Raw genomic sequence first — 20,305 nt, 5'->3', positions numbered from 1 at the left:
TAAGTGCCAGCGGTGCTTCTCCTGGTGCTCCCACTCCTTGGCCGGCGCTCACGGGGTGGGGGGCACTGGTGCTCCCACCTGCCCCCCTGCCTGTCACCTAAATGGGGAGCGCTGCCTGTCGGGGTGCACATGCACCTCCGTACACCTCCTATGCATCACCACTGGTATTTGGTGATGTTGAGGGTCCAAAAGAAAGAACAAAGGAGATGCTTATATAAGCTTATAGAAGCACTGGTAAAGCAGGAGAGGGCTGCCGAGGAATGGATGCAGTTCCTGAGGCAACAGAAAAGGACCAAAAGTGTTTCTGTCGCCAAAGAGCTGGCAGAGAAGGAACTCAATCAGAACTGGCTTGCAATTATGGAGCAAGGGTCTTGCAGATAGAACTGGGCATAGAAATGGAACAGTGGCTATGGGATACAATGAACAGATGCATTTAACTGCTGAAAATTATGTGCCAAACCACCTCTTGTTTGTCACGTCTTTCCTCATTCAGTATGCACAGCAGCTGGCTGTCCTGCAGCCACTGGAGAACTCAGAATACTGGGCCCTCAACTTCAGCAATACCAGACCTGCCAGGGCAAACAGTTTGTAATGGGAAACCATTTTTTTTGATCCATATAATTCAGATATTGCCCTACAGCCATGGTGCTCCATATCCCAAGACTCAAAGGATAGCCCCGCTCTAATGTTAAATTATTTTTAACTTAACTCAGTTCCCTATTCCACACACCTGCTGCTGCCTTCTTTCAAGTTTGCACAATTCAAGATTTATTTTCTTCCGTCATCTAAACACCTCTTGTTTGTAAGACACACAGCAAAAGCTATGATAGGTCACCTGGTCGTAGAAGGAAATGAGATTGGTCAAGCAAGACCTACCCACAACAAACCTGTGCTGGCTATCCCTTAGGATGTTGGTGTCGGCCAATCCTTCTTAAAAGCCCATGATGCTCTTCTCGCTGTCCCATGATCCACATCTTCTCAATACACTATTTGCTCCTGAGCTGTAGAAGCTATGTACTAGTTCAGAGGTTGTCAGCCAGGGGTACGTGTACCCTTGGCAGTATTTGGGAAGCCCCTACAGGGTACGCGATGCGGAGAAGTGGGGGGCACTCCCAATTCCACTGCCGGCGCTTCTAGTTTCACTGCTGCACACAAGGACTGCCCCCACTCATTGATAGGCTGCCAGGGGACTCCCTGCTTCTTGACTGGCTGCCAGGGGTACACCAACCAAAAAAGGTTGAAAACTCATGTACTACCTGAAGATATCCCATTGCCATATGGAAATCTAAGAGCCTTAAATCAGTTACTAACCAATCTGGAATGGGCAGATCAGGGATGGAGGTGTGCACTGGCATTAAAATATTACTATCACCAAGACTGAGGAGGGGGGCCAGTTCTCAGGAGGTTATATTGGGGTTCTCCAGTTGCATTGGTGTGACTGCGTACCTTCTGTTCTTAGTAGATGGACTATTTCTGTGTTATTGTGAATTTTTTTAGTTATTACACCTTTCATCTTAAAAATCATGATACTTTTGAATACCTGTCCACCAATGCTGCTGGAGGCATCTGCTGGTGGTCACCAACTGCTGGTCGATGCTCACCACCCCTCCGGCCTGCTGCTGACAGTGCCGCCACCACTCTCCCACCACCACCACCTGTGGGAGCTCACCATGACCCCCCAGCCTCATCTTTTGCCTCTAGACCCCTACAGCTATAACCTGAATCCCTAAAAGGGAAGGACACAGAGCTGTGTGGCCCTGCACCTTCAGACTGAGGCCAGCAGCAAAGTTTCCCTTTAGTGCATTATAAACCTTCAATCTCCTTCCATAGGGCAAAAAAAAACCTGCTTTAGACTGAAGGCAACTCAAAGCTGTGGGTTGCAAACAAGAAGTCCACATGTTTAAAACCTGAGGAGGAAGGTCTTGCATCGGAAGGGTTGTCTCACTGTAGACAATCAAGTCCTTCGCAAGATTTCGGTACCATCGCAGCTATAACATCATTCGGACGCTAATCAAACCGTTCACGTCATTCGCTGCCTAAACCTGAGGAACGAGGCGGGAAGTGAAGGTAGCTTGTTTGGCTGCCTGGAGTTGTTTGTATAGGTCTGGGCTGGGCGTTGCTGCCCCCGCGAGGATCCCGGCCGTGCGTGCGGGGCGGGGGAAGAGGTGATGTGAAGAGGTGAAAGCAGAGGGGCCGGCACCAGACGCCCTCACGGGGGGTGTCACGTTACACGTCACTGGCTGACTGAGCCCGCTCCAGCCGGACGCAGTCCCACAGGCACCGGGTGGAACGAGCCCCACCCCGCGGCTGCCTGAGGGACTACACTTCCCATAACTCCCTACGCCGCCTCTCCACTTCCGGACAGACCCTCCAGCAGTAGGAGAAGTGTGCATCCCACCCCTTCGGGGTGCGCAGAGCACTATGGGAGGTTTAGTTCCGTCCAACCTCTCGAATGCCCCGTAAGGGAGGAGTGGGGGAAAACACTCGCCCGTGCGCCGCTCGCTTCGGCCAATCAGCAACCTCAGAACGCGGGGCGCGCGAGTCTGGCGCGGTGGACCCGCCCCCTTCTGCCATGGCGCTGATGGCCGGCGTGATCCGGCGGCTGGACGAGGTGGTGGTGAACCGCATCGCGGCCGGCGAGGTCATCCAGCGCCCGGCCAACGCCATCAAGGAGATGGTCGAGAACTGGTAACGGCCGGGCGCGGCCCCCACTTCTCCCCCACCCCCCACCTGCGGGTGTGGGCAATCAGCCCGAGCAAAGGCGGTGCGGAGTCGCAGCAAGGGCTGTGGCGGGGGAAGCAGGTGGAAGCCTGTGTGGAGGGGAGGGGGGGCTGTCATGGAGAAGTAAGGCTGGAAGGGAAGCATCCCTCCAGTCCTCCCCGCCTAAGGCAGGATCAGCCCTGTCCAGCCCATCCTCTCCGTCTCTGTAACACTGCCCTTCACCCTGCTGCAATGCAAGGAAACCCGGATCTGCTGCAGGTGGAGCAGGGGGACAACCACCTCTTCCTCTTGAAGAGGTTGTTAATACATCCTCAGGAGATCCTAAGTGGTCCCCCTGCAGAGGAAGGGAAGCCCCCACAGTCCCTACCCATCTGAGCATGGGGGGAGTTTCTTTCTGACTGCAAATGCAGCCATGGATTGGTGTGACCCTGAGTGGAGGGGCAAGACTCTCCAGCTGGGAGCCTCCACTTTGCCCTCATCAGGAGCACTAGCACGGTCCTGTCCAAGTCAACACCTAGTGCCTCTGAGGAAGGCGTAAAAACACCCTGACACATGTTGCTGAAAAGGGTGCAGGGGTGACGAGCAAAGCCCAGAAGCATGGGAAATACCCAGGGTAGACATAGGCTTAACTATACCTTCATATGGACAAATTGGAGAGTCCGGTGGCAGGCAAAGAGAATGGTTCAAGGGCCCAGCATGTGATGTAGGAGGAGAGGTTGAGGGAACTGGGCTTGTTTAGTCTGGAAAAGAGGACAGAGGAGGCATTTAATAACACCCTTCAACTCCCTGAAGGGAAGTTCAAAAGAGGATGGAGCTAGACTGTTCTTAGTGGTGGCAGATGTCAGAACAAGGAGCAACGGTCTCAAGTAGCAGCAAGGGAAGTTTAAGTTAGATATTAGAAAAAGCTTTTTCACTAGGAGGGCAATAAAGCACCGGAACAGGCTACCCAGAGAGATGGTGGAATCTACATCCTTAGAAGTTTTTAAGACCTGGGTTGTCAAAGATTTGGCTGGGATGATCTAATTGGGGATGGTACTGCTTTGAGCAGGGAGTTGGGCTAGATGACCCCTGAGGTCCCTTCCCACCTTAATTTTATGTGATTCCAGATCATCTGCAAACAGCCTATGTAGGCAGCAAGCAACCCCTGGCTCCAGGAAGGCTGGGGTGCCCCAGGCACTAAGGTACCACACAGTTGTTAGGTGTCTGCCCAAAGAATTGGTGCTCTCCTGGTAAAAACTAGGCTGGTATGAGCATTCTTTCTAGTTCTCCTGGGGGAAATGTGCCCTCCAGTTGATGCCTGGATTATCTCCTCCAGAAGTTTCTCTCATGAGAACAGATGCTTGGATGCTGTGCCATTGCCCTCTCAGCCTGGTGTATGGGAAGGGAACACAATCTGGTGTATGGAACAGCTCGCTGCTGCTGCCTACCCTTGTCTGGCCCTGGGAACACAACACCTCTCACTCCATCCTGGTCTGGTGTACAGGAGTGGCATGGTGCAGTGTGGCAGGGAAAGAATCTCTTTTCCAAATTGGGGTATCTCCAGTCTGGAGAAATGCAGGGTGTCTTTTCCTATGGGTCCATTCCTGCATACCCCAGGAAAAGGAGGACTGGACCAGCTGCTGCTCTTTATGCCTTATCCAGACCAGAATCATCCCAGTCTGGGAAAGTGTGGGGAGAGGGGGTGGCTGTCAGCCAAATACCTGCACTGCTTCCTCCTCCAGGAAGATTTCTAGTACTTCTAATATTTCTGAAATTTCTACTGCTAGAAAGGAATGTCTGTTCATAGCCTTGGTGGGGAAACTGGAAAGCAAGCTAATCTATTGGTCTCCGTGGCACACAGTCAGGTAGGGGCTGCATTCTCCCTGTGCCAGTAAAGATGCTGGTGCGATTGCAAACTAGATTTGATTGCAGAATTGTTGCTTACGTGGGCTATGCCATAGCATCATCTTGGATTTCTTTCTGTTCCAGAACTTTAAAGTTCTTTCTTTTCTCTGTGCAGTTTGGATGCCAAATCTACAAGCATCCAGGTGACTGTGAAAGAAGGAGGATTGAAACTGATTCAGGTCCAAGATAATGGGTGTGGAATTAGGGTAAGTCAGCTTAAAATGGTACAGGTTGATGTAGCAACTCACTCTTATCTTGGGAATGATATTTTTCAACCTTAAAAGGATTGGAAATAAAAAGCTAAGTATTAATATTGGTCTGTTTATCTTCCGCATAGAAAGAAGATTTAGATATTGTATGCGAGAGATTCACTACAAGTAAATTACAAACATTTGAAGATCTAGCCAGTATTTCCACCTATGGATTTAGGGGTGAGGTAAGTTGATGATGGGAATCCTTGAAAGAGCTCACTGGTTTCCACTTACCTTACCTAATTAATATCTTATTTCTGAAATATTTTTTAAAAAATGGATTTCCTTATGAGATTTGTATCTCGGTGCTGGCTAAAGTTGGTGAGGTCTTTGGAGTAGGAGAGAGAGAAAGCACAAAGAGTGATATCAAGAAGTATGTGTTAATTGTGGGGGAGGGGTGAGTGAGGGAGCAGATTAGTTTTGTGGGGATCACTTTGTCCATCCTCTACTTCAGAAATGTGAGGATTGGGGACCTGCCTGGTCTTCCCTCTGAATAGATGGAGCAGTTTGTGTAGAGAAAGGCAAAGAGGGGGCTGCATGATTAAGACTGAAGATGTATAGCAAGTAGAGAGAGTTCTAGGGCCAGTAGCATTGTAGCTGATACACCTGTTGAGCTCAGGGGAAGAAGGCACATACACAGGGTGTCAGCAGACCTACAGGACAGCTGGTTTTGGGTTACAGAGCTGTATGCAGGAAAGTCTCTGGCAGTTTGAAACTCTAATTACCTTGGAAAGCTCCTTTGCTGTTGTGGCAAAATGGACCTTCAGGTAGTACAAACTTGACCCCTTTACAGATTGCCTATAGCATATATATAAGATATACTTGTATTCAGTATATGTCTAAAACAAAACTGAGGAAGTGTACAACATAAAGCTGTTTTTATTACCTTGATAAAATACATTACTAAAAAGTTTTAAAGCAGTTAAAAGTTTATGGGCAAAGTAAGATAAAATAACATCTTGCCACATGTTTTTTGAGATCTCATTTTAAGCTCTGACAGCTACAAGAACTGAGATTGAGCAGCTGCATGGTATGCTCTTTCTGTCTTTCAGCTGTGAGAAGTTCCAGGCAAACCAGATTTTCTCTGTTGGCCTAACTTAATATCACTTTTTTTTAAATCCACTTTATGCACAATCCACTTTGTATAAACAACTTCAAAGGAAATATTTCCCTTTTGCAAAACTAAATGGCCATCTTTTAAAATAAATTACATCCCTTCTTATCACTTGATTTTAATTAGTTTTTCCTGATTCATAGATTATTTCAGCATTTTGAAAGATGAGGCTTAACTCTACATGTTCCAATCTCACAAAAAGTTAATAAAAAGTGATTTTAAAAAGCAGTAACAGATAAGGCACATCCTTTCGCTTATTCATGTAAATATGTGTTTCAAAAGCTATAGCTCGATATTGCAAAGATATTGGAAGAGGAGGACAGGTAGGAATGCATTGTACACTTTGTCTTTATTGGTGTATTAAGAAAACTTGATGTTATTTCATTTCAAGTAATACCAGGAATTGCCAGCCTTGTCCCTCCCCTCTTTTAAAGAGAAGTCTTTCTTTGAGAATTTAGAGAGCTGATTGAGAGTTCTTTCAGTTCTTACTGAAAGTATAATCTTAAAGAGAAGGTTTTTTTCCACCTAGTATTTGTTAAAGTACCTGCTTACTTAACCACAAAATGTAGTTTTAAATAGCTGTGAAATTAATTCCCTTCCCAATCAGTGAGTGGTGGCAGATAACAGAACAAGGAGCAGTGGTCTCAAGTTGCAGCAAAGGAAGTTTTAGGTTAGATATTAGGAAAAACTCCCTCATAAGGAGGGTAGTAAAGCAGTGGAACAAGTTACCCAGAGTGGTGGTGGAATCTCCATTCTTAGAAGTTTTTAAGACCTTGGCAAAGCCTTGAATGGGATGACCTAGCTAGGGATGGTCCTGCTTTGAGCAGGTGTGGTTGGACTGGATGACCTGAGGTCCCTCCCAACCCTAACTTTCTATGGGCATGTCCACACATTCAAGCATGTGTGCTTGCAGCAGCTCAAATAGAAGCGGTGCAAATTTGAGCTGGGGCTTTTTTCCTCACTGCATGTGCTCGGACATGCAGTTTGTTGTGAAGCAAATTGTGCCACTTGGGGCTAAATAACTGCCTGGCTCCTCCTGGATCTGCAGCCAGGGGGAATTAGAGCATGGGGCCAGCACCTGTGCTGTCCCGAGCAGTATAAAAAACTTCCCTGTCCTGACCCCATCTGTACAAAAAGCTGCCCCGGCACGCAGCTCAGGGCTACTCATTCTCAAGAGCTTCTGGGGCCCAGCCACTTGGTACCTGGGGATACTACCCCTTGTGCCAGCTGGATTGCTGCAGCAGCATCCCAAATCCATTTTTAAAAATACCCCAAAATCCATGTTCTTCCACAATTAAAACAAAAGACCACTCTACATCTCTCTCTCTCTCTCTCTCTCTCACACACACACATGCACGCGCACACGGCAGTCAGTTGGGCACTGCTTTATTGGTATATTTACAATGTTAAAGCAATGTGGAAGCCTACCAGTGTCATCATGATAAAATAAATTCTGAATACCTATATGTGTCAATGTGTACTTTTGGTTTTCTTTGCACATGATTGGTGTGTGATGGGGGGTATATGGTGTTTGCAGGAAGGGGGTGGGAAGTGGTGTGGGGAAAGGCGGAGGGATGTGGGTTGGTGTGTGGGTAGGTGTGGGGTGATTACTGAAGGGACTGTGTGGGGGGACCTTGTGGGGGGGCTGCTGAGGAGGGGTGAGTCCCCTGGCCCCCACAGGGCCCCCCCCCCGCAGGGCCCCAGCCCCCAGGCACCCTGGAGGGCCACAGCTCCCCCATCCAGGGTCCCAGCTCCCCCCTGGAGGGCCACAGCTCCTCCCCCCCAGCTCAGGGCCCCGGCCCCCTGGAGGGCCATAGTTCTGTTCTTCCCCCCCTGCTCCCCGCTCAGGGTCCCAGGCACCCTGGAGGACCCCAGCCCCCTGCCTAGGGCCCATAACTTACCTTTAGCAGCAGCAGCAGGAGTGGGGCGCTCTAAGCCATGGTGGCAGGACCGGGCGCAGCACATGGAGACAGCACTTTGGGCCGTGCTGCCCAGCCAGGCCTAGTCATGTTGGCAGTACCCAGCAGGAGCAGCCCCGGGGCCAGCAGGACCTGTCTGGGCGCAGTGCACGGTCCCACATGCTGCACCGGGTCTTGCTGCTGTGGGCCTGACCTGGCCGGACAGCAGAGAAGCCGCGAGGGTGGCAGGACCTGGCTGGGCAGTGATCAGGTGGGGCTGGGGGGGTTGATAGGGGGAGGGGCTGGGCAGGGCTGAGATCAGGGGGGCTGGGGGAACAGGCGGAGCTGATGGGTGTCCCCCCCCCCGGGGTCCCCTCCCTCCCTCCCTCCTCCTCCAGCCCCCCTGACCCCTTGCTCACCAGCACTGGAGCCCTGGTGCTGAACACAGGGCCTGGCCAGCCGTGCGTTTCAGCACCAGGGTGAGGGGCCAACCACTGAGACACTCTGACAGCTAGAGTGTCTCCCTGGAGGACCTATCCTCAGGTTGCCTCGGCACAGTCTGGGATCATGCCCTATCCCGCTTTTTTTGCTTTGGTTTTTTTCAGACCCCTGGATATGGTCTAATTTTCTCCCCACGTGACAGACTTGCAGCCCAGGAAAAATGTTTTCGATCCTGCACATGCCTCTTTCCCCGCCTCAGCAGGATCTGAGGTGGGGCAAGAGGCATGTGCGCGCTTGTCTGGACGCGACCTGTGAGTCTGTGGTTCTGATTCATGTATCTGGAATCTGTGATGCCAGAGCAAGTCTAAGCTAACTTTACAGGTAGTTATAGAAAATTCCAGGAAAAAATATGAGACTTGGATTTGTAATATAAAAAGTTTTAGGAAAGAAACTTTATTGACTAGGTTTGAGGAGAAAGGGGAAACCTCTAAGGCTTGTTTTAACCAGAAAGAGAGAAGGGACAATCATAATAACTTCACAGGCCACTTTTTAGTTACACTGTTTATTGAACTACTCGGAATATCAGAAGTAATGATCAAATGTTAATTCATGCTGTATAATCAACTGGTTTACTAATTCTGTGTGCGTGAAGGCGCTGTAAGAGTTCAGGTCATTTTTTTGTTTGTTTGGTTTTAGGGGGGGGTTTTGGGTTGTTTTTAAGCATTTACATTTTCATTAAAAAAAACCAAGAAGCTGAAACTGATTCCTGAATGGAATACTTTAAAAGCATAGGTAGTATAAACCAAGAGACTGTCATATCCTTAATCATGCCCAGTTCAAAATTTTGTTTCAGTATTTTGTCTATCCAGCATCTGTTTAATTTGACATTTAGTACCTTTAGGTAATTAACATCAATTACTTGCAAGTATGAACTATCTGCATTTTAGTGGTAACTAGTTATTGAACTACTATAGATACATTCATTCAAAGATAGATATTTCTTTGAAAAAGCTTGGTAAAGATCTTTTTTTTTATCTCACTAGGCTCTGGCTAGCATAAGTCATGTTGCCCATGTTACTGTAACAACTAAAACTGCTGATGCAAAGTGTGCATACAGGTATGGTATATGTATTCACTCTATAAGTTGTGTGCATTTATAATGATCTTAGCTATTGTATGCCTTATTTCAAAGTGATTAGTAGCATGGATGATATCTTGTATTCCCTAAGCTCACAAAAGCTAGAAAAGGGAGTATAAATTCCCATAGTTCATGATGGGAAGGACCATGTAGGTTGCAACAAAATGGGTATAAGGATGAAATGGGAGAATAATATAAAAGAGGCGTCAGGGTACAAACTGTAGAAGTTACATAGATAATTGAAATGGGGAGCAGGAGGAAGGGAAAGCATAGAGTTAGGTAGGTGAAGATTGAGTGTGATTTATTTCAGACTGTAAAAACAAATACATTTTTAGTTCATGCAATGGACTGTTGTTTAAGTCGTCAAAGATGAATGAACCTTCTAAAGGGAATTTTTTATTAGCAAGTCTAAGCTAAACTTTCTTGTTCGCTGTCCATCTTCAGAGAAAATCCTGCCTGCAGGGCTGCTTTTTGATGCTTTCTCTTACAAGTAACTGAAAACAGGATCTTTTAACTTTGCTAGACTTTAGCTGTTTTTACTGACTTTTCCCAATGCTGGGTTTCTACCTCTACCTAGGTTCACTTGTAAACCATTCAGCTAATGCTGTTGAACTATTTATGAGATCAAGATTTAGAGGAAATAATAATTGGTTTGTATTTATGTAAAATAAATGCCCTCCCCAAATCTGGCCTCTGGTTGCTGTGGAGTAGGAACCAGAAATTGTGATCCTTTTGCCATCCCTGTGAAAATCTGCATAAATGCAGCCTCATCTTTTAATTCTTTAGGTTGAGTTGGCTTTTTGTTCATTCCCAGTTTCTGTCTGCGTTGTTTGTGTGTTGCATTGCTTTTCCTGACTAATCTAGGTATCTGATACCTATTTATTTTGTTTTCTGTTCAGAGCCAGCTATTGTGATGGGAAATTGAAAGCTCCTCCGAAGCCTTGTGCTGGAAACCAGGGGACTCAGATCACGGTAGATCAGTTGTCTCTCTGGTTGATTTTACAAGTGTTGTATATTTCTTGTACATTGAGACTTTTTAAACATTTTACAACATTGTGGATTTTCTCTATAATCTTTCCAAAGATGGCAGTTATGTGGTGTTTTTTTCCTCTGCTTTTAGGTGATAGTACTGCATCATGATGTATTTGGCAGCATTTTGTATTTGGACTTTTCAGATTGCCTTTGGGGAGATAAGCTTACCTCCTTTAAAAATGTGGTGCTGAATTGCCTCGAACTTAACACTGTTTTTCAAAACAACGCCAGGAGACCAATCCTAACTAAAGGAATTTTAGATTTAAATATATAAATGTTAAATCTAAAATGCCAATGAACCTAATAACACAATGATGAAGCACTTGCTACTACTAACGGCAAAACAAACATAATTTAATGATGTTTCTGCCTCTAGGACTTTATCAGAATGTATTTTACTCATTTCATTAAAACATCAAACGTCTTATTACTCCATTTATCCTAAACTAACAGAAAATGTACTAGTTTTTGTAATTATTTACTTTTATTATACCAAACTACATTGTAACAAGGGAGCACATTAAGTTTGTTAACAGCAAAATAGGGATTTTTTTTACCTCAGAATCTCTCTCTCTTAGCATAGTTTCCACCAAAGATTAAATACTAAGAACAAAACATTCATTTTTGTTCCTGTAAAAAATGGTTATCATTATTTCTGGTATTTTAGTATCCCTCAGAATGGCATTGTGTTATATGAAATTAAGCACAACACTTGGGGCAAACCAAGCAGGTAGTGAGTCAAGAACACAGACTATGTTTAAATTAAAATGTGCCTTAGAGTGGTTCATATGAACTGTTTACTTAATCTTAATTTGATATGTGATTTTGAATAGAGACCTTTTTCTCTGCAGGTTGAAGATCTTTTTTATAATGTAAATACAAGGAGGAAAGCTTTAAAAAATCCAAGTGAAGAATATGCAAAAATATTAGAAGTTATTAGCAGGTAAACTGCTGTAACATATGGCTTCAGTTTGTTTTGTCTTCTCTGTTGGGGTCTTTTTAAATATTAGTTAAGGACACTATAAAGTTTATAGCCAAATATCGTGGTCACGGGGCGGGGCGCAGGGGTGGCCGTGATCCCTCTAGCGCCCCCCTACCATGCCAAGTAGGCGATCCAGCACCCTCTTATCTCGCCCGCCTCGTCTTTGATGATATCTGGTTCTATATGGGAGGCTGCCTTTGATCCCCTAGTACACGGTGTTATGCTGGAACTATTCCCTGTTCCATATGGGGTAACTTGGCGCACCCCAGCCTTAAGGGCTATGCGTGCCTCCAGCCTCCCCTTTAGCATGCCCCAGGCCTCGCAGCTGTACCAGACGTTCTTGTGTCATTTACTTGCTCCCACCTGGGATCTCTCGATACGCGCACTTCCTCTCTCTGGGGTTTCTTTGTATGCGCGCCCAATATACTCACCCCTCCCGGGCTTCTGTCCCCCTCTCGCCCTTTCCGGGCCTCTAGTCACGCGCTCGGCTCTGTCGCGCTCCTATCAGTCAGGCCCCTATACAGGCTTACTGTTGCGCGCCTGCCCCTCTCCGGGACTTAGTGTCAGTAGGGTGCTAGTCGCTCACCCTGGAGCCTCTTATTTTAACCTGCCTGCCGGGCTTGTTCTCACGTGCCAGCCTTTCTCCCGGACACTTACTGCACGCTCGCCCAGGCTTCCTGTTCCCGTATGCCTGCCCTCCCTGGGGCCTATGCCGCGCTGCCCACGCTCCTCGCCCTCCCTGGGGGCTTCCTGTGGTTGGGGCTCAGGCGGCCTTAGCCTTACCTGGCCCCCAGACCCACCTTCTTGGGCCTAACTCACGCGCTTCCCGCACTTGGGGGCTCAGGTGGCCCATAGCCGTGCCTGCCCCCTGACCCTTCGCCTGGGTCGTATGGCCTACTGGGCAAAATACCGCCCTCACGGGCTGGGGTCTCAACACCCCACACACCACGCCTCTCCGGCACTCGCCTGCTGTGCCAGCTATGGCGCCAATCATTGTGCTGCCCTGGCACCACTTGCTGTGCCCTTACTGGGCACCAGGAACACCTGGATTATTGGGGAGCTCCTGTGAGGCCTCCTTGCACCCCTACAGCCTCACCCGGTCCTCCGGTATTCACACAAACAGCCCTACCGCAAAGCAAACTACTAGCCAACCGGCTCTAACTCAAAATAGGCCTACCGGCTATAACATAAGGGTCCAGGCCCAAACTGGCCCTCTTGCAAAGGCATCTGTGTCAGGCTTCTCTCTGCCCTCACCATGCTGCGTCCCCTTAGGTGCTCAGGCTGGGCTGGGCTGGGCTGGGCTGCTCTGCTCTGCTCTGCTCTGCTCTGCTGCAGAGCTCCTGCACCTCAGGCTGCCAGAAGGGAACTGGCTCTGGCCTCAGCCTGGTTGCTTATAAAGGCCAGGCCCTGCCCCCTTCTAGCCAGCTGACCCACATTAGTTGCCCCGGCAACCCTCACCTGTGCTGCCCTGTTGATTGGCAGCTGTCCTTGTTACTATTACTAGTAGCGAGCACCCTAGTGCTCTGCTACAATCACTGGCTCAGTAAATTAGATTTCCAGAATAAGGAAAACGATATGCATTGTTTCCATAATGTTTTCAGGTTGTTGTCATACTGACGCACATATTTTGGACCAAATTGTGGGTACTTGCTTGACCTGACTCCTAATGATGACCTCATTCAGTCAATGACCTCATTTATAACTTGCCGAATCAAGGAGTCCTTGCTTAGTTTCCACTTTGTCCTCATTCAGTTGGTAGACTGAATGAGGTCAAAGTCGAAATTAAGCAAGGACTCCTTGATTCGGCAAGTTATAGATTAGCTGGTATTCTCCCCTTCTGTAGAAATAATTAATCCCAGTCGTGGTGATTATTGTGGCCAAGTTAGCCAGCCTCCTTCTCCTTTTCCTAGAAACTGATGGTTGACTTTGTGGTACTAAAGATATTACTTGGTATGGTTGATGTTTTACTGTTGCCCATACCCAGCTTTAGCTTCTGTTACGGAATTGAATTGACAAGATCCATATAGTTTGTTTAAAAAAAAATGAAAACATTTGATTTCCAGTACTTGGAGACATCTAAGACGATCCTTAAATTTCATGTGGTCTGGAGTAGGCCAGATAATTACTAGCAAATTGTTAGAATTTCTTACGACAGCTCCTTACATGAAATGCAACTCGAACCATGTTGTTGTCACAAAAAATTATTTGGTCATTGTTCTACTGACTTATCAGTGTGGTGGGGACAACTTCATACTTTCTCACATTGAACCTTTGTTTACCTTTCAGGTATGCCATCCATAACTCGGGCATCAGTTTTGCAGTTAAAAAGGTGTGTAAAAAGTTTTGTAATTTTATGTACTTATAAAGAGAAAGCCTGACCTTATATTATTATTAATAATAGGAAATAGTCAGTGAAGTCTTTCATACAAAAAAAACGAACTTCACATATTGCAGGGTATTTTCATGCATTCTCGACATGCTATATGTGAAAAATTACCTGTCACTTCAGTCTTGTAGTTTGCCCAGACTGTCTCATGTTCCTCTATTTTGCCACCACTCATTTACATGTAGTTTACACTTGGAAGTTTTATGCTTATAATAGCAGCATGCTTCTAATATAAAATTAGTTTATAGTGTAAAATATGTTGAACCACTGAAATAAATGATAGAGGCAAAAATGCTGCACTAGTCCTTTTGCTGTCGTAGAAAAGTTGCCAGAAGGCATGCCCCTAACCACACTAACTATGCTGGCAAAACGTCTAGTGTTGATGTATCCTTGCTGCTTAAATACGTATAGATTCTTGAAGAAGAAAAAAATAGATGAAACAAAAATTCAGTTTAAAAAACATACATTTTTCCCAAAGAGCATAAAAGATCTTTCTAGTTATTGTTACTTAATGGAATTTAAGTGGTAAGGCACAATCATAAACATTGATTCTGATTATCTGTTTCCTTCTGTTTTAGCAAGGTGATACAGTGGCAGATGTTAGAACCCTGTCAAATGCTACAACCGTGGACAATATTCGGTCTGTCTTTGGAAATGCTGTTAGCCGGTATGTTAACCATAAAAATATATGTGTATGTTTGAAATGTTATAACCTGGTTGTTTGTTTTGAGAGATGAAGTCTCTGTGATGCTCAGGGGTGCTATTTTGTCATTTTCCTGTGCAAAATTAATGAAGTTGTTGAATCGGCTCAATATACCAGTTAAAATAAAATCACTCATTGTCTTCCAAATTACCCATGAGGACTTCAACGGTAAAGAAGTTAATTCAACTTTATGGTAGACTTCCTGAAAGTTCTCTGAGAGTGAGGAAGAGAATGGTGTTCACAATATACTGTCCCCAACCCCACAGAAGTTCTGTCATTTGTCAGAGACAGGGAAGGCATTTGTCAGATAAGGTGTCTTTCCCCAACACTTAGAAAGGAAGCTGTCCACAAATTAAGAGAATTTTAATTTTCTACATCCTGATTAGGAAGTCCTGACTCCCTTTTATGCTGGTGTCATTTTTAATATTTCCTCCCTTGAACCTCATTTACTGGATTTCTTAGTTTCCTGGAAATGTGCTTTCCTGAAATCTGTCTTCCTTTGTACGGTTATCATGAATTTGCACCTGGTGTTATTAAATAAATCCACAAAAAAAGAGGTTTAGAAACATACCCTTCCCTAGAAAAGCTTATTTGCAGTTGTAGGAAGAATCTCCTCTCATAAGTTTAACTTGAGAGAATTCATAGAACAGGTTTCCAGAATCCTTTGCTGCCAATTCTTTTGGACCGTTGCCACTGATAGAAAGGTAAGTTTGATTCTGCTAATAAAATTGGAATTACAGCTAAGGAACGCACAACACACTTCAAATATTTCTAGCAGAAGCAGAAAACAATGAGACATTAATGTTCAAGGATACATTGTTCAGTACAGTTTCTATTTCCTATTATGGGGTTATGTATTCTCTAGGAGTACAAACGATTGTGACTTTATTCTTTTCATACATGTTTCTCAGCTTCATGAAACCGATGGTCCTATTCACATAACCTAATGTAGAAAAAGGCATGTAGGCCCCAAAATGTTGACTGTTAAATCTAAGTTAGTTCTAAATGAGAACTACATTTATATCATGATTCTTCTAGGATAAAATTTTAAATAATTATCACTTGGGACCTTTTTATACTGAATGTAGAAAGTGTAACTCTTTGCTAGGAAACTATGGTAATAAATTATTTAAGCCTAATAGGATTTCCTTAGCCACTGTAGGTGGTGCCTAGTTGGGCTGAAAGTATTTTACAAACTAATAGAGTTAGGTTCTTTTCGCCTTTTGCAGAGAAGGTACTTAAACACTGTCAGGTTTTTGCCATCCTCCTACCCCTAAATGTTGAAATCCTGTTGGAAATGTACTTGGCCATTTGTTCAGAAACAACTCGTCCCTCGATCAGTGGAACCAAAGATAAATTTTGAAGTCTTGGTCACTGTTAGTGATACCTGTTTTTGTCAATGCCACTGATGTAACAACCATTTCTAGAGAGACAATATAAAAGATACATAACATTAATATTTTTCTTAAGGTGTTGTAGATAATTCATGAATGCTTTTTTAAAATGGTACATTACTAGTTTGACTCTAACTTTAGGCCTGTGAATAGAAAACAAGCAAACTTATTCATACAATGATGTAATAGTTTTTATTACCAGCAAATAATTTTAAATTTCCTATCTGCAAATAAAATGCATAGTGGTACATTTCCAATAGCAAGTACTATAATCCTGAACTATCACTAAAATCTTTCTGTAGCATTGCGTGCCCTTATGTATTCCACTTCTTTGTAACATTGCTACAGAGAACTCATAGAAGTGGGTTGTGAAGATACAAGGCTGGCCTTTAAAGTGAAAGGCTATATAACGAATGCCAACTATTCTGTGAAGAAATGTATATTTTTGCTCTTCATAAATCGTAAGTAAAAAAGAAATGTGCATACTTTGTAAAGACTTCTGTTTTTTTTCAAAGTATTTAGCAGAACAGCATGTTTCTTTCTAGAGAGGAGCAGAATTGCACCATAAACACACATCCTTTCAAAATACTTCTGATTCCTGTTTCTATGCTCGCCTGCAGATCTTGCTTAATGTTTCTGCAGTGTGAATTGTATTTTGCGTTCTGAATGTTGTAGCTTAGCTAGGGATCAGGGCCAGATTAACACAATTAGGGGCATTGCCGTGCCATGGTATGGGTTCGCCTGTAGTGGTGCTGTCCCACATGCCTATGGAATGGTCTCCCTGTCCCAAAGAAGCAAAAGTAATGGCACAGGGCCTCTTTCTTCTGAGTTGATAGCATGGTCTTTTCCCTTAGGGGCAGAAATAGTTCTGTATTCTGTAACCCAGAGAGAAGAGAGCAGCAACAGCCAGACTTCCAAATATTTACCCCAGAATAGGAGTTTATCTGGAGGACAGGTGAACAATTGGACCTGCAGTACACTTCTCCCCAAGTTGCTCAGAGTTCTCTGTGTTACAGTGTGTTAAGTTAAAATGACACCAATACTTATGGTAATTCATCTCTTTGGAGAGCCTGAAACAGTTATGTTGTGAAGTTTTTCTTCCACCTATAAACTGAATTAGTTTTAAATTTGGGTACATTTGCTTGATTCCAAGAACTGTGGCGTTACATGCAGATTTATAGCACTGTGATCCAGCCCTCACCAGAACAGGGCACTGCTGCTATTCCTGTTTCTACAACTGACTTGATGGTACAGGCACGTTGGTTAAACTCAGCAGTGCTGTACATCAGTTTATCCATCTGCAAAGGAATCCAACAATAGCTAGTTAATTGGAGTGTTAGGAGGCTGACTATAAAGTGCTTTAAGCTCTTTTAAAAGTGCTATAATTTAGCTGCAAGGAAGCATTCCAGATCCCCACAGGCTACAGAAGGTAAGTTACAAACTAACGAGTATCTTGTACACGGTTTTAAACATACCTTGATTTGATATACAGAGCAAGAAAAAGGGGTGCATATACATGCATTAAATATTGCCCTGAAAAGTTGGCAAGTAGGCACAAGAGCATGGTGCCTAGTGTATGAGAATTAGAAAGTGAAACAGAGTCCCTGACAGTGCTAAGTACTGAAAAAGTAGTCCGACTTTAAATGTATAAGTTATTTAAATATTAAAGGTAGTGCTTCGAATATAGGTAAATTCAACTGTATTAGAAGAAAAATATGGTGCAAGGGAAATGACTTCGGAATTGTGTGTAACTGTAAAGCATGGAGGTCTGGCTTAAGAGAATGGTTTTGCACCATACATTGTATTGAAGTGGGTGCTGTTTGCTTTACATGATTTGTCCTTGTTCTTTCCAGATCGACTGGTAGAATCCACTGCTTTGCGGAAAGCCATAGAAACTGTATATGCTGCTTATTTGCCAAAGGGCACTCATCCATTCTTGTATTTAAGGTGAGCTAATTAAATAAGTTTTAATCTTTAATGCCTGCCTTGTAGGGCTAGTCACAGTGAGTGGCAGCTAGAAAATGGCTTTCGTTTACATTTGGCTTCAGGTACCAGGATTTAGGTAGGATTTAAAAACACAAAAAGAAGAATCTGTTTGGTTTTTTTTCAGAAGTATTGAACACCTACTCCAGTTGCAGTCATTTGGATTTATGGGAGGGATTTCATGAAACATTTGTGAAATATAGGTTACCACGGCAGGACACAAAAAGTTACTCATTTGTTTGGACCTAAATCCCATATGTGTCTTTCTCTACTCTGGTTTATATTCCATCCAAAAAGATTTTTGTTAACTACTGTTAGTCTTCAATGATATGCCAGGATAAAACTGGATTAATGTAATTAGTTGTAGAAGGTAAAAATATGTTAGAATAAATACCTGACAAACTAGAAGCTGTCATCTGGATGACTGGAGAATTGGAAGCAGACGTAATTTTTTTTCTTTCAATAATATTTTGAAACATTGATTTTTATGCATTGCTTTTTAATGATAAAGCAGATATTTGAGTCTTATACTACAGCATCAAACTGGAGCCCTGCATGGAGGTATCGCTAAATGATGAAAAATCACGTATGTCCAATATTCGGAGATGATAGACATAGTCACCTGTGGAATACTTGAATAGTGATAGGGATTTCTAAAAATAGTTATGCAAATATTTCACATAAAAATTAGTTTCATTAGGCCTCTGGCAGATATTATATTATGCAATTAACATCTTAATCACATGATACATATAATAACTGCCACATGTGCAAATTTATGGAGGCACAAAATGGCAGACCAGCCGTAAAGATGTTTCACATTAAACATCTTTGTGGCTGATTTGTACCCCACTTTAAATTGAATGTGTGGCATGCGTCCCAGCCCTGGGGCTGCTTCCTGCCCAATCCTGCAGATTAGCTAATTATCAGGATTGGGTAGGGGGCAGCCACCAGGGTCTAGGACACAACCGCCCCATGCCTGAACCTGCCAGTCACCTGATTGCAGAGTGCAGGGAACCTGGCACTGGGGGGCCTGGACTCCAACGCTGGGCTTCCTGCACATTAACTATCTGGGATCTGAGGAATTTTATCCCCAAATCCCCAAAACTGCACATCCTGCCATGTACATCTGGTATGGTTGGATGCACCATTACTGGGATCAGGCAAAAATACCTCAGATTCTAATCATGAATTAAATTAATATCTGCCACGGGCCTTCGAGGTTTATCCAGGCCAGTGAAATCAGTAAAAAGGCTCCTACTGATTTCAGTGGGCAGTGGGTCACATTCCTTAGTAAGTATTCTGTCTAAAGCATTAAAACAACAAATGCTGCTAGTCAAGCATTTTTTGGGGGCCACCTTGGCTGCATTGGGTAGAGTTATGACCTCAGTTGTGACAGAGTTTGCAACCCTGATTCATGTATACTTCACCATTAGCAGAGTGTTTTTAAGTCGTTCTCTTTAAAATGTCTTGCAGCCTAGAAATAGCCCCTCAGAATGTGGATGTGAATGTGCACCCAACAAAGCATGAAGTTCACTTTCTTCATGAAGATAGTATCCTAGAACATGTGCAGCAGCATGTAGAGAGCAAGTTACTGGGCTCTAACTCTTCAAGGATGTATTTCACACAGGTGAGAATACAGAGGTAGTATGTATTCTGCATAAAGTTTGAATGTAATCTAGGTGATGCTTGTATTGTTCACCTCTTGAGAAGTTACGTTGATTCAAGAGGTGAGAATGTCAATACTTGGGTATTAAACTATTGTTAACTTAAAATATAGTTAATTTTGGGAAAATGAAGTATTTTTTCTATCTCATTCCCATGAATTCACTTTTCAGTGCATAGTTTTACAACTATGCTTCCTTCATATTTTGTTGGGGTTTTATTTGTTCTGTCTAAATGAAGACCTAAACACCTAGGGAAAGTATTTCAGCAAAGTGCTGTTGTATGCTGTCAGACTGACTGGAAATGTTTTTTTGAATCTCTTGTGGTCAGTGATTTTGGTGTTACAAAAAGCAGAGTTTGAAACAGAAGAGTAATTTCTAAAGGGATTTTGTGTTTTAGTAAATCTACCATAAAAATTAAGCACTCGTAAATCAATGGCTTTTTTATGAAGCAATTAATTGAATAGTAACTAAATGAAACCAGTAGAATATATAGGTAGTATTAGGCAGACAAGTTAGTTGCTTATTTTTAGTTTCAAAACATTTTTATTTTACATGCATACAAAATATATGTATATAACATAACAGACATACACATATGCAGTGTTTTTGGGTTGAAGATTTGTCGATAGGTAAGACCAGCTATAAAAGGTGGGCAAAATATGGCCTGTGAGACAGATCTGGCCTGTGAGTGGTGCCCACTAATTGATAGGA

At 43.9% G+C, this 20,305-nt stretch overlaps 1 protein-coding gene across 1 annotated transcript in view; it reads left to right on the top strand.

Annotated features, from left to right (window-relative positions):
• The first annotated feature begins 2,393 nt into the window (after window positions 1-2,393).
• The window catches only part of MLH1 (mutL homolog 1), a 31,586-nt gene continuing 13,674 nt past the window's right edge, over window positions 2,394-20,305 (top strand). The window contains exons 1-11 of the mRNA XM_090050263.1: window positions 2,394-2,688; window positions 4,721-4,811; window positions 4,943-5,041; window positions 9,353-9,426; window positions 10,347-10,419; window positions 11,331-11,422; window positions 13,748-13,790; window positions 14,426-14,514; window positions 16,293-16,405; window positions 17,798-17,891; window positions 19,404-19,557. Of these exons, the coding sequence (XP_089906389.1) occupies window positions 2,453-2,688; window positions 4,721-4,811; window positions 4,943-5,041; window positions 9,353-9,426; window positions 10,347-10,419; window positions 11,331-11,422; window positions 13,748-13,790; window positions 14,426-14,514; window positions 16,293-16,405; window positions 17,798-17,891; window positions 19,404-19,557 (1,158 nt within the window). The 5' untranslated portion in view covers window positions 2,394-2,452. The remainder of the gene's footprint in view (window positions 2,689-4,720; window positions 4,812-4,942; window positions 5,042-9,352; window positions 9,427-10,346; window positions 10,420-11,330; window positions 11,423-13,747; window positions 13,791-14,425; window positions 14,515-16,292; window positions 16,406-17,797; window positions 17,892-19,403; window positions 19,558-20,305) is intronic.

This window comes from Crocodylus siamensis, chromosome 5 (assembly GCF_052110815.1).
Source record: "Crocodylus siamensis isolate JL-2025a chromosome 5, ASM5211081v1, whole genome shotgun sequence".
NCBI classification, from domain to species: domain Eukaryota; kingdom Metazoa; phylum Chordata; order Crocodylia; family Crocodylidae; genus Crocodylus; species Crocodylus siamensis.
This window is presented reverse-complemented; position numbering and strand designations above follow the sequence as displayed.